A 14,950-nucleotide genomic window follows, 5' to 3' on the forward strand; every position below is an offset into this window, starting at 1 on the left:
AGAGAAATTATTGAATCTACATACGGATTCTCTCAATTGATGTTAATTGACCAAAGCCCACCTTTTAAGTGGTGTGCTAGGCTCTAGAGATATAGTATAGTACAGAGTGCTCCCAGGGCCTCTCTCCTAGTTATTACTATAAGAACTGTGAAAGAAAAGTGGAATATACTACTCAAGTGAGTAACAGGGGGCTTAATTTTTATAGGATAGACAGGAAAGAACATTCTGAAACAATTTCTTTACCTAAAATAAAAAGTACTAACAAAATGTCGATAAATGTAGATTCCAATTATTATATGAATCTTGCTTAACTACTAAAATACTGATATTTTTCTGAAGCTAATGGAAATAGGGAGAAAACTGCCAGTGAGTGAGGATAAAACAGTTTGTAATGATGAAATCTAGTAAGTACACTGGTGTTAATTAATAAAGCTAGGGAATATTACAAAATGTAGATCAAATACAATTCATGCAGTCAGGAAGGCATCTTTACTACAGTTTTATGGGGACTACCCAAGCTACTTGTGGAACCAGTTGAAGCTGTTTATACAAAAGGCTATTGGAGAAAGGCTGAAACATTAAAGAGAGGCAGCAGTTAACTTTCAAGTTTGTTTTGTTTTCCTGTTTTTACTGTTTTCAATTTTTTAAAATATATTTTTATTTCTTTCAATCTATCCTTTTTTTTTGTCCTTTTAAAAATTTGTGGGTATGTTTTTGGTTTTTCTCTGCTTTTTAATTTTGTTTTTTTGCAGTTACCTTTCCATTAGAGAAAAGGTCTAACTACTGCAATTCATTAATTACAAAAAATTTAAATCTGGATGCTTGTGTTTGTTAAGAGAGAAAAGCAATCAATGCACAAACACAAATGGTTATTTGTATTACAGGAGCCTGTGGTTTTGAACTACCTAAATATTGAAAGTGTTTATCAAAATGTAAACTTCACGTGGGCAGGATTTTTTTTTTTTTTGTCTACTGCTCTTTCTGAAGAACTTAGAATAGTGGTTGCCATTAGCAAAGCTCGATGTATTTTAATGAATGATTGAATGAAAACTAAAGTAACAGGGGTGATAATATTTAGGAAGGAAAGGAAGAAAATCATCAAAATGTAAACAATGCTATATTTAACAGAAAAAAAATTATCTGAAAGGGTTGGAGAAATTGATTTTATGGAGAGAAACTATAAAACTAATATTTTAGGAAGCCAGTATAGCTCAGTGGTTGAGCACCGGCCTCCCACACACGAACGTCCTGGGTTCAATCCCTGGCCCTGGTACCTTAAAAAAAGAAAAAGGAGAAACAAAAAACAAAACAATAAAAAATTAGTATTTTTATACTAACAAAAGAAGTACGTAAATATAAGGAAACAGTTCACCAATTACGATGTCCATGAAATCAGATAATCAAATTTCAAGGCTGTTTAAAAGGGTGTTGAATTACATTATGCTCAATTCGCAATGGCAGATGCCAAGTGAAAGGTAACCAAACTCCTACTTAGGATGGCTATAATGGGACCTTCAAAGGGCTGTTTTGCTTCCTATGTAACATTAGAGGCTGCAGTTTTGCATAGTTTCTATAATGTGGGCATATCTGCACTTATAAATTTATGAATCTATGCACAACAATTGTCTCTTTCTTTGGAGATGATGCTGTCAGTATTGATTTCATCTGCATTTTGTGAATGTTGCCAGAAAGACCAAACTATGATTCACCACCAATGGTCACATCCACGTGTATGTCTTGCTCTTTTGTCTGCTGCCCCAGTTTGTGCTGCGGAGTCATACTGTGGTACTCAGTCTGCCAAAAGCCTTTTGCTTAGGAAGAGCCACCCAATTCTTGATGACAGCCCCTGGAATTGATCAGCCAGCTCTATTACTGCCCAGCACACCACCATCATGTTATTCTATTTTTAAAATTTTCAGTCTACCTTTGAAGTGCTCCTTCCTAGCCAAGTCCTTGCTGTCAGTACATTTGGTGTATGCCTAAATTTGTTTAAAAGATTGTTCTATTGAAATATCAGTGATCACCAGCATCTAGGTAGAGTGAAAACACAGAGCGGTAAAATTAGCAACACTATGCTAAGCCACTACGCTACCAGATCTAGGGCACAGTCACTTTGCTGCCCAGTCAATAACATTTATTGGAAAGATATTTTGTAAATGTATGAAATCTTACCTGCTGCTATAGCCCCAAGGTTGTAACTAATTATTCCCATATTTTCAATTCGTATGCTATACTTCTTAGAAATTCAGAAAAATGTGGACGTGCAAGAGAATTTGCAACATGAAACAAATGAATAAAGACCATTTAGGAAATTGGGCGTCTACTTTTTGCTATGCACTGTGCTAGGCATTGTGCAAAAAAGAGTTGACATATTCCCTTCCCTTATCCAGCTCACAGCTGGGTAGGGAACCAGTCATGTACAGTGCAGTGAAGGCAATGATAGCAGAATGTTCAAGGTACAGAGGTAGGACTGAGGGAGTGATTGATTAACTCTGGATTTCGGGAGGAGTAAGAGGTGTCAGGGAAGGCTTCCAAGAGACACTTTTTAAAGACCAACTATGAGTCAATCAAGCAGAAAAGAGGAGGCACAAAGGAATCAAGCAATATGGTGTGCTTGGGGAAATTCCAAACTGTCCAGCATTGCTGAATCCAGAGTGCTTGTGGGGAGTAGCAGGAGATTAAATATCACAGAGGGAAGTGGATTTCGCTCAACTGATATGGCATCCGACTACCACATGGGAGGTCCAGGGTTCAAACCCAGGACCTCCTTGACCCGTGTGGAGCTGGCCCACGCGCAGTGCTGATGTGCGCAAGGAGTGCCGTGCCACGCAGGGGTGTCCCCCGAATAGGGGAGCCCCACGCACGAGGAGTGCACCCCGTAAGCAGAGCTGCCCAGCTCAAAAGAAAGTGCAGTCTGCCCAGGAATGGTGCTGCACACACAGAGAGCTGACATAGAAGATGACGCAACAAAAATAAATGCAGATTCCCAGTCTGGCTGATAAGGATAGAAGTGGTCACAGAAGAACACACAGAGAATGGACACAGAGAACAGACACCTAGGGGGAGGGGGAAGGGGAGAGAAATAAATAAAAAATAAATCTTCAAAAAAAAACCACATAGATGTAGATTGTACTTGTGAGGTGTGGGCTGACTCAGGCTCAAAGAAGGATACGTAGAAATACATATTTACTTATATCTATGTATTCACTGATGGCTGTGAAGACGAGAGTAGCTTATACAATCACAAGGGCTTTTCAGTCCCTCTCTACCCATACATAAAACATGAAAGGCAGCAACTGTATACAATTGACGAGATAAAATACATCCTTTTCTTTATCGGCCCTTTTCCATTTCAGGGATTCTGCATTTTAAGTGCTGAATGTTGACACACAATAAAAATTTCCCTTGTTACCCATAGAAGTGCAATCAAGAGCCAGTTTATTTATGAAAAGAACTGATTGTTCTTTCCCGATGGCCCTTAGCCATGCTTCTCTTTAGCGTGGACAGTTCTTTGTTACCATACAGAACTGCTCATCTTGTAGTTTTCTTGTGTTAAATGAAGGATTCTAAGTCATCTTGTTCAGTACCTGAAACAAATATGCCCCCAATAAATAGTTATTGACTGGTCCAGTCTACCAGACCTTAGATACATCTAAAGCACATGATTTAGGAAACGTGCAGCTTTATGAATTTACTATTAACTGCTGAGTCTGTCACATTTGATAAATTCTTTGTTTACAAATCACTGCAACCAGTTAACACTTACTTGTACGAATTTAACATATTTTTATTTAGCTCTTTTAAAAGAATATGATAAGGCTAACTGCTGGTAAATAGTAATGACATGAAGCAAGTGCCCTAGAAGAGCACAGTGCTTGGCATATGATAGAGTGGTACTCAATAAATAAACATTTGTTGAGTCAAAGAATGAGTCTAATAAAGACCTCTGATCCATAAGCAACTAAACCTCTTTATTCTCAATTTTGACCTTATAAAGAAATTATGTCCAAAGAGATTTAATATAAGCCACGTATGTAATTTTATATTTTTTCGTAGTTCCCTTTGGAAAAGTATAAAGAAACAGTAGGAATCAATAGAGTTTATTTATCCAAAATATTAGCATTTCGATAAGTAATAAATATAATGTTTATTAGTGAAATATTTTACACTCTTTTTTCCCCTAAGTTTTAAAAAATTCTGGTGTATATTTTATACTTACAGCCCATCTCAATTCGGATGCTAAAATTTCATCAGAAATACTTGCTCTGCCTTTTGGTTGCAGAAAATTTACCGCTGGAAAGATTGATTCATATACCCAAGATTTTTTTGAACATACTTTGAAATTTTCCAATAATGGAATCAAATAAACATTATAAATAAAACAAAACTTCAGTTTCTCGGTCGCACTGGTGACTTACCAAGTGCTCAGTGTGGCTAGTGTCCATTGAATCGGACAGCGCAGGTCTAGAGCGTTCTGCTCCCCGGGGCTGATGGTGGGCAATGTTCTTTTAGTATATTTCAGTATTTCTTTTCTTTTTCTCTGTACCTCAATTTTCTTCTGAAACTTTTCTTACCCTCACACTTTCAAGTTAGAAGTCTCTAAATTGAACATACCACATTTATTTAATAACTCTAAATGCAGTTATTCAAAGCCTGAAAATATACTTGTTTTCATTTCTTCGTAGTCATAAGCATAAGAAACTGTGTGACACAAAACAATTTTGTTCATGAGCATTCTCACTGTTAATGACTGTGGCTCAACAGTTTTGATTCAATCATAATACCGCCTAAAGTCATTTTGAGGGGAGGAGAGCTCACATTTGGGTAAGCACGCCATAATACCCTAAAAAACATATTTTTAAACCTCAGCAAAACACATTTTCATTTATGTTTCATTATACACTAAGCTTAAAGCTGTAGGTATGAAAAGGGTTATTTGGATACATAGAGTTGTTTCTAGTATATTTTGTTAGCCAGAATTATGGATTTGTTTTTTTAGTAATGACTCCCTTTGAATATAGTTTCACTGTTACAGAACATTTGTTATTCTAAGCTGCTTTCTTGCTGGTTGATTTTAAAAATAAGTGTCCGGCGGCGTACTTGGCCCAGCGGTTAGGGCGTCCGTCTACCTCATGGGAGGTCAGCGGTTCAAACCCCGGGCCTCCTTGACACGTGTGCAGCTGGCCCACGTGCAGTGCTGAGGCGCGCAAGGAGTGCCATGCCGCGCAGGGTGACCGCGCGTAGGGGAGCCCCATGTGCAAGGAGTGCGCCCCGTAAGGAGAGCCACCCAGTGCAAAAGAAAGTGCAGCCTGCCCAGGAATGGCTCCACACACACGGAGAGCTGACACAACAAGATGACGCAACAAAAAGAAACACAGATTCCTGTGCCACTGACAACAACAGAAGCGGACAAGGAAGAAGACACAGCAAATAGACACAGAACAGACAACGGGGTGGGGGGGAGAAGGGGAGAGAAAGAAAGAAAGAAATCTAAAAAAAAAAAAAGTGTCCCTTACTGTTACTACTTACTATTCAGTAAGTTTCAATATGTGAGGCACAGTGTAGCTAATACAGCTAAGGGATTTTGACCAAGATTTCTAATTGTGACTCTCAAGTCTCTGGAAGCTGCTGAGCTGGAATCCTGGGCCCTCCTTCAAGCTGTCTCTAATTAGCCATTACACTTCACAGGGGAGACCCTGTGGGTCCTGTGCCTGGTGCAAGATTGAACAGTACCACTGATTGAGCTGTCTTCTGTATCCAATTAACCTGGTACGTCTGTGATACTGAATACGTCAACAGAGTGGAATTTTCTAAAACAGAAATAAATATACCTGTCAGGGTCACCACAAGGAGATAGGATAATATTGGAGTGTACTTTGAAAAGCAAAATCCAAGTGACGAGTTGAAGGAGTGATCCCTGTTCCAACGGGGCTGAATGGACTAGTTCCCAGGTCAATAGTGGGACCACGGTTATGTAAGATTCTCTTGTGTGGCTGCAGCAGGCAGCGGTGCAGCCAACACTGCATTGGCAGCCCCGAAGGGCCGCCTGGCTCTAGCTGATCAGAGCTATTGAAGTACAAGCTTCTGCCCTGGCAGCGTCAACGCATCTTGGTGATTCAGGATTTTCGCAGAGGGACTGTAAAAGCTTGGCATTCCCAGTTGCACGCCATAATTCAGGATGCAGCCTGGCAGTTCCAAAGCCTGCACTCCGTTTGAGGAGCCATGACCCACAGCAAAGGGAGCTTGTGGTTTTTATTTGCTTTGTGAAATTGGGAAGTGCTCACAAGATAAAATACGAAAGAAAGAAATATGTAGATGGTATGCTAGAAGTGACTATAAAGGGGGTGAAAACTTTTTTCCTCAGGAAAAAAATATTTTATTTGCTATTTTTAGGACTTTTAGAACGTATTTGAAGGGTCAAGTGTTAACGTCTCAGAAACAACCTTTAATGAAATCAGATAAAAGCTATCTGGTGCAGGGATCCTTCTGCTTCAAATGGATGAACTTCGGGGGAGAGGAAGAATGTCCCATCATCTTAAGATGCCCCTTGTAAGTCAAAAATTGGGTTCATCTCATATCCGCGGCCCCCTCCATCTGCTCTCACTCACGAAAACTGAAAAAGACATATTGGAAAGAAGAGGAATAGAGAGATTGGCAAGGTTTTGGCCCTGAGGGGAAGAATGGTGCAAAAAATGTAAGCTCTCAAATAAGATGGAAGAAAGGGCCTATCAATGGGATCCTGGCCCTAGACGGCGCCCCGCTGCCCCGCACGCCTGCAGGGTGTGATGAGCTGTAGGTGGGTGGCAGGGGGAGGCAGCCACCTGCAGGAGGTGGGGCAGCGCCCAAAGCGCCCGTTCTCCTCTCTCCCGAATCCAGCTCGCCTCAATGACACTTCCTTGTGTCCCAGGAAGTGACGACCAGCCCGTGTAGACGTGACTCCCTGGTCTCTCCCTCCTGGAGGGCTGCGGGCGCGCGCGCAGACCTCGCCCGCGGGGTCCTCTCTCCCGGAGGGCGCATCGGGAGCGCCCGCCCCTCCCTGAGGGCTCTCGGGCAGGCCCCCCGGGGCTGCCGGCCGCACCCATGGGTGGCCCTGAACCCACCGGGTCGCTGGAGCCGGGGGATGAGATAAGGCTCGGGGGGGAGGCCCGAGCGGAGCACGCTTGGGACCTGGGGTGGGGGAGATTTTAAGAATGGGGGACAGTCCCGAGGTGCGGGCTCCAGCGCAGGAACAGCCCCAATTCTTCCCCAGCGAAACGGACACACGCGCAGCAACAAAACCCCCACTGATTTGTGTCAGTGCCCTGTTCCTTCAGGCCCGCCAAAACCAAGCCAGAATCAACCTAAAGCCCAAAGCCCCGCGCCGCCCGTCAGCTCCGCGGGCGGGGCGAGAAACCAAAATAAACGCGGGGCGGCGCGGGCAGGGCGCGCGGGAGGCGGCGGCGGCCCCTCAGCCCTAATGAGGGAATGAATGGAGCCGGCCCCGGCTGGCGCCCGCCCACCCGGCGGCGGCCGCCAAGAGCCGCGCGCCGCAGCCGGCCGCGCCCGCCGCCCCGCGCGCAGCCGGCTCGGGCCGCTCGTCCCGCCCGAGGCGCGGCGGCCACGGGGAGCGCGCGGGCAGCGCCGGGCTGCGGCTGGGCGGGCGGCGCCGCACACCTGAGGCGGGGCGCGGGGCGCGGCGCGGGCGGCGCCGGCAGGGCCGCGGCCCCGGGGAGAGCCGGGCCGTGATTCGAGGCGCCGAGCGCCCCCGGAGCGGCGGCCGCGCGCGCCTTCACGGGGCCCGCACGCCGCCCCGCGGCTCTCCTTCCCCGCCTCCCTGCCCTCGGCGCCACATCCCGCCGGCCCCGCCGCCCGGCCCGCGCCCGGCCCCCGCCGGCGCCCGGAGCCCGCCCTCGCTCCTGCCCGCGTTCGCCGGCGGCGCCGCCGCGGGAAGCGGCTCCCCCTCCCCTTCCTCCGCGTCCTTCCCCCTCTCCCCCGCCGCTCGCCGCACCGCCCCGCGCGGCCTGCGGGAGCCGCTCGCCCCGGCCCGGCCTCGCGCTCGCGTCCGCACCCCCCTTGCCCCTGCCCGCGGAGCCCGCAGCGCGGCCCGGCCGTCGAGACCCGGGTCCGAGCCCTGCGCCCGCACAAAATGTCGGCCCGGACGCCATTGCCGACCGTGAACGAGCGGGACACGGAGAACGTGAGTACCCAAGCCGCCCGCGGGAGCCGCGCGGCCGAGCCGCCCCCGCCCCGCGCTCCGGCCGCCGCTTGGGCCGCCCCCCGCCGCCCGGCGCGGCCCCCCGCCCAAGGGCCCCCACCTGGAGCCCCGCTCAGCCCCCACGCTTCCTTCCAACCCCACGTCCCCTCATGCCCCCCAGGGTGCGGGTGGGGGACAGTGAGTGGCGCCCTCTCCGGGGAGGCAGTCCTCCGGGAGAGGTTGGCGGGATGCGAGGGCACGGGGACGCGCTGAGGGGGCACCCGGAGCGCCGCGTCGCTCCTCGGCATCTGTCTCCCCACCCGCAGGCTTGCTTTCCGGGAGCCGGCTGGCGGCCTCGCCCCCCCTTTTCCTGGAGCTTGGAGTCCTTTGCACCCCCCTTGCCCCCGCATTGCCCCATGACTTTGCTTTTTGTACCACGGTGTCCACGTTTGGGGTCGTGGGCAACCGAGGTGGAAGGTGGGGGATCGTAGGGCCGGGCATGGAAGTGGCTGTGTTTGGGGATGTGTGTGAGTTCATCGCACTTGGCACACTTGAGCGGAGAGGAGTCGAAGAATTCTCCAGAGCAGCTCCTGGGCCCTGGGGTCACCGCGGCTGGCTAAGAGCTATCGGAACCCCGCGGCTGGCTGTTATCGGTCTCCAGTCCGCGGTGACCGTTCTGGGCAGGTTTTACTTTCTCTCTCCTCCTTGGACTGTCAAAGGTGCATTTCTTTGGAGGCAGGATTTTCTGTGCCTTTGATCAAAGAGCCCTCAGGGTGGTTTTGTTTTTAATCTAGATGCAGATATTCCTGGTGTTTAAACTCCAGAAAACCGAAAGAACAATATCAGTTGTGCTTCCACCTTTTGAAAAAAGTACGGGGTGGGTGGGGAGGAGAGAATCCTTTGTGGATAAGGTAAAAAAAAAACCTTAAAATTCCTGTGCCGAGTGCTGATTTTCTGGTCGGTTTTAAGGAGCTAAAGGGGCAGTAAGTGTTTTTGGTTAGCTGTCCAGAGCTCTCTGGTGGTCTAGTTAACTCATCTGCCCTCTAGCTCTTGGTGTACCAATGCCTTCACAGGGTTGGTAAAATAAAATAATGAAGTGCTTTGACGTTCTTAAACAAAAGGTGTTAGAGAGAAGAGATACAGGCTCACTTTTGAAGCATTGGAGGGGAATATAAACAGATTATTTAATCTTGGAGGGTGGGGAATATAGAGATTTAATATAATCATATGAAGAGAGAAGAAATTCTAGTAAGAGACCGTTGTTAGGAGACCTAGTAAGATGTTTCACAGTATGCTTTTGTCCTCTCTAGTGTAGTGCATTTAAAATGGTAAAGATAGTGTAAAGCGGCTGCTATTATAAATTGTGATTTAAATTGCGTCCCAACTATTGCATTTAACAATATAATCAATGAAGAATTTGGATTGAGAGATTGAAGATCAGAGAAAAAGTAAATAAGATCCCTTAAAGTAGATTTTAAAGCCAAGCTGGTTCAAAATCTTTACAGAGGAACTCCAAAATAATTCCTGTCATTCAGGAGTGTGAATGAAAAGCAAGGCAAATGATGACTTTCATTTTTATTAGCAAAATACCATGAATGTTAACCTAGGATGGGTGGGAAAATGCATTGTTTTTATTTTCTTTTGGATTTTTGAATATCATAGCTAGTTTCCATACTTGCATTGTAGGAATAAGGAACTTTATATAAACACAAGATAGCATTATAGAAATATGTGTCAAGGAAGAGTGTAAATGCAGCATTTGCGTGTAGACAAAGTGGATATTTTAATCTAAGCAATAATAGTGCTATAAATTTGGTTGTGAGCTCCTTCTGAAAATGACTTTGCTGTATGAACTAATTTGTTTTGTTTCTGAACGTTTTATTTCAAAGTCACTTTTATGGTCTTTTCTCTTATTGTACTTAAATATATCTCCATTTAGCTTACTTTACCCACATCGTAATTTTCTTCTAATTGCTGTGGAAAATACCTATTATACTACAGCTGTTAATTAATCAGTAAATATGTACTAACTCTGAACTAAAGCTGGAAGGGATGCAGAACAGATAGCTAAGATAAGGCCTCTGCCTCCAGGAGTTTAAATGATAAATTTAATCTAAAAAAATGGTGTACAGTAGAAGACAGTAGGTAGTAGTGCTAAAGAGGTTTGTAAGTGCTACAGGTGTTTATCAAAGATGCCATCAGGGATAGCTATTAAATCACCTTGTGACTCTCTAGTTGCTAGTAAATTTCATGACTATTAAAGGCTTCTGAGTCCTTTGGAACATCAAGAAGAGTAAAAACATTTTATTACCTTTAGAAATTAAAATAAATAAATATGGTAATTTTAAAAACCATCTTGGTATTTTGTCAGTAGTTATTATAAAATTTTCTTTAGGCCTATGTGTAACATTTTTAGATTTTGTGTCCTCGGAAATACATAGTTTCTGCCCTTCCCAATGTCATTAATATATATTGAAGATAAATTAAACATTCAAAAGGGGTATGTTACAGCACTGATCTCTTATATACTACCTGAATGTAGAAGAGTGAGAGAGTTGCTTTTCTTTGAGAACATTCCGCCCCATGTACTTTTTCTTAGATGAAGAGGTATTTTCTTAGATGAAGGAGTTACGTGTATATTGTAATAGGCCTCAAATGGCTAACTATAACAGAACTACCAATGATTAACATATAAAGCAATAAATGCTTTGTAGTGAAGTAAAAAAGAAAAGTTGCAGATAACAATTAGTGCAACGTGCATTTGATTTTAGGTTATAAAGAGTAAGTCTAGAAAAAGAACGCATATTTGAAAGATTTCTTTTCCTTCTGTTAGATTATATTTGGGTAATTCCAGCATGGATATAGATAATATATTACCATGACTCTTATATGCTTTTAAAGGAAGCAAAGAAAAAAGTGTATTTTAGTGTTTTGGAGAGATTACACTAATTTTGGCCACCTGCAGTTTGTGCTGTGGAGACCACTGTTGATGTGAAAAGGCAGAAAGGAAGCATGCCTCTGCTACCACGCTTGTGTGTGCTCTGTAGGCTGTGCACACCTCTTATGTCCCACTACCTATCACAGTGCGTCTAATTGCTGCCTGACTCTGTCTCCTCCCCACACCGAGTTTTGAGGGTGGGTCCTTCTTGCATTGTGTATCGCCTGTGTCTGGTTTTAGAAGTTAAGAGATGAGTGTTGTAATATTCCCTTTTTGAATTTTTTCATTTATCTTCAAAATTTATTAGTGACATTGGGAAGAAGTAGCTATTACATTTTGTAAGCTAAGCAACTGAAGTCTGCGGAAAGGAACTTAAGTGACATGCTGAAGTTTATAAATGAATTTCTGACATCTTCTGCTGTTGCTTCTTAGAGGCAGTTTTTTGTTTGTTTTGTTAATATCATAGAGATTTTGAAAGAACATATAAAACGATGTACAGTACTATATTAGAGGAAGAACAGGCCAGTGTTGCCATCTGCTGTAGCTCAGCATCCTGAGTATCTAGTTTTTATCAGTGGTCTCCAAAGTGAATGTGCAGGACAATCCATTGGTTTGGAAAGAATATCTCTAGCTTCTATCACTTCCACTCTGACATATGCTCTTATTTAGTCACCATTTTTTTAAGCTCAGGTTGTTTATATTTAGCCACATGATTTTTAATTTAAAAAAAAATCATTTCTTGCATCTCAGAGTTTCCTTTGGGGGTCATTTTCCCTTTTGCAAATTCTTTGGTGATGAGTTGACAGTCAAAAACTTTTTTGGAAAATTTGAAAATATCTTTATTTTGCCGTAATTCTCGAAAGATTACTCATCCTGCAATTTTAGGGTGGTAGTTTCTTCTTTCAGGACTCAGAAAATAACATTCCATTGTCTACTGATTTTCATTGTTTCTCTTCAGAAGTAATCTGTTAGAAGGTGATTTTTTTTGTCTCTTAAGAATTGTCTCTTTTTCTTTGGTGTCTGCAGTTTCACTGTAATGCATTTAACTGTGTATTTCTTTTTATCCTGCTTGCTTCCTGTGTCTGTGGATTTATATTTTCCCCCAATTCTGGACACTTACCAACTATTCTCTTTGCATGTTGCATTGCATCTGGCCTCTTTACTGTTTCTTTCTTGGGACACCAATTAGATTATGTTTTAGACCCTATCTTCCTCATATGCCTTAACTTCATATTATTGTCCCCTCCCATATTTCTTTGTCTTTTTTTTTTTAAGATTATTTCCGCCCCCACCCCCATTGTTCTTCTTTGTCTGCTTGTCTTCTCTTTAGGCGGCACCAGGAACTGATCCTGGGACCTTCTGGAGTGGACGAGAGGTGCTCACTCTCTTGTGCCACCTCAGCTCTCTGTGTCTCTTATTATCTCTCCTCTGTGTCTCTTTTTGTTGGGCATCTTGCTGTGCCGGCTTTAGCTTTCTGCGTGGGCCAGCACTCCTGTGTGGGCCATCTCTCCACTAGGGCCATGTCACTGAGTGGGCCAGCTTGCTTTCGCCAGGAGGCCCTGGGAATTGAACCCTGGACCTCCCATATAGTAGAAGGAAACCTAATCACTTGAGCAACATCCGCTTCCCTCATTGTCTTGCTGTAACTACAAGCTGTGTAATGTGTTTAGGTCTATCTTCTGTGGATTCATATCCTTCATCAATTCTGGAAACTTACATTATCTCTTTGAATATTGCCTTATCTGTTCTCTTGTTTGTGTCTGATACTTTGATTAGATATGTTAGATTTTCTCATTCCATCTTCCATAAGCCTTAACCTCTCATTTTTTCCCTCCTATTTCATTATTTCTGTCTACTACAATCTCTTTTCTACAATCTATAGTGTAATCTGTACTACAATTACTGTATGTAATTTGTTTAGATTTGCCTTCTAGTTTGCAATATTCAACTGTATTTAAATCATGTAGAATTTTTAATTTTTAAAAGTTCTAAAGTTTTCCCTCAAACCAGCCTGGTTATTTTCATGGTGGTGTAATCCTTGCTTATTTTTGTGATTTCATCTTTATTTCCTTAAATACTTAATTTACAGTTATTTACATTCTGTATCTTGTAATTCCATTACCTGAAGGCACTAGGGGTTTACATTTATTGATTTTGTTTGATTCTTATTCACTATGGCTTGTTTCTTTCTGTTTTCTGGTTCTTTGATGATGAGCTCATATTTACTGAGTTTTTATTTGTGTGAAACCTGGGGTCTAAACTGGGGATGATTTACTCCAGAAAGGATTTGTTTGCCCCTGCTAGGAATCGCTGCTGACCTGGGACAGTTCATTCTCCTTTAGGGATCCTCACTCAGTGGTATTCAGTTCTCCACCTTGTTGTGTGTCCAAGGCTTAGTATTTGACTCCAGCTTAACCCTGGCTTTTGTGGAAGCTTTCAACTGATGTTTCAGCTTATTCCTCTTTCGTTTTGTCTTGACTTTGTGTGTTTGAGTTCAGCAATGCTTAAAAAAAATGTTTTATCCCAGAGGACCTTTTACAATATCTTGCCCACTGTATTGCAGAAAACCTGGAATAGGCTTTTTGATGGGTATTTGAAAATGTTTCCATTGTTATGTGATCTTATTAGCCTAAATTACATGTCATTTCTAAAATTCTCATATCTGCACTCTTAAAAATATGCAGTTTCTAACCTGTTTATAATTCTTCAGATAAAAAATCATAGTAGATTTTTAAATGGCTTATTCCAATGATTAAAATGATTAGTTTTTAAGGACAGCCTATTGTCTTCAGAGAAGGTGAAAATCTAGTAACAACTTTGACAAAAATTTTCACATAATTGGTGGGGCGGATTGAAATATGAGTATCATAATGAAATAAGTACAGCCAATGATGCACTACATTCATGTGTGTGAGATACTTTATTTAGCTATGATGGTTGTTAAGATCCAGTTTCAATGTAAATTGAATTTATAATCCTCAAATCGCTGCATCAGAAATGAAGCCAAAATTTAAAAAAACATTGAACACCAGGAAACATGTCCATTTATTTTGCGTAATATTAGAAATTTTTTTCTTATTAGTGAAAAGTTTGTACTGACTTATTTATCACTAAAAAATTAAATTTTTGTATTTCTAAAAATTTTTCTTCTAAAATATTTTAATGGGCATAATCTATTATAGTAACATACTTACACAGTTTGTAAGTTACTATTCCTGTGAGTGTTTATACATAAAATTTTTGAAGACAGGGGTCCTCAATCTAAAGTTTGGAGACCATTCTTTATTATAGGGTAAGTATGTTTTCCTAGCTGCTCTGTGTTTTAAGCATTCTCTTCCTAACCAAATTGAAAATACTTTGAGGCCAGGAACTATTTCCAATGTTTTAGATATCTTATGTTTTGGCACTCAACTATTTAATAAATCAAGATTTTTAAAAATTCATTTATTCTTAAATCCAGTGTTATGAACCACCTGGGAAGGTTGTTTCAAATGCACACTCCCTAGTTTTGCACCCTCCCACCCCAGATTCCTACTCACTTCCTTAGGGTGGGGTCTAGGAATCTGTTTCCACAAACCCTTAGATAGTTCTGATGCAGGTATCCACTGAAAACATTGATCTGTGTGATAGTGATAATTACTTTGTAATCAGTCCCATCTTTAAATTAAAATGGAAAGAATTATCGTTGATGGTTATATTACAGAAAATGGGGTGAGGAAAAATCATGACTGTCTTTTTGGTAGGTGATGATAACAGTAAGAAAATGGCTTGGAAGTAATAAGGGACATGTGCGTGGTCTTGAAAGTATAAGGTAGAAGAAGGGAGTAATAAAAGAAATT

At 42.7% G+C, this 14,950-nt stretch overlaps 1 protein-coding gene across 3 annotated transcripts in view; it reads left to right on the plus strand.

The window, feature by feature from the left end:
• The first annotated feature begins 7,760 nt into the window (after positions 1–7,760).
• The window catches only part of MARK1 (microtubule affinity regulating kinase 1), a 152,371-nt gene continuing 145,181 nt past the window's right edge, over positions 7,761–14,950 (plus strand). Inside the window, exon 1 of one of the 3 annotated variants that reach the window (XM_058275244.2) lies at positions 7,761–8,176. In XM_058275244.2, the coding sequence (XP_058131227.1) occupies positions 8,126–8,176 (51 nt within the window). In that variant the 5' untranslated portion in view covers positions 7,761–8,125. Of the gene's footprint in view, positions 8,177–8,425; positions 8,893–14,950 lie in introns of those variants that run through there. The other 2 variants (XM_058275243.2, XM_071207748.1) reach the window with 2 other exon arrangements.

This window comes from Dasypus novemcinctus, chromosome 13, assembly GCF_030445035.2.
Source record: "Dasypus novemcinctus isolate mDasNov1 chromosome 13, mDasNov1.1.hap2, whole genome shotgun sequence".
Classification (NCBI taxonomy): domain Eukaryota; kingdom Metazoa; phylum Chordata; class Mammalia; order Cingulata; family Dasypodidae; genus Dasypus; species Dasypus novemcinctus.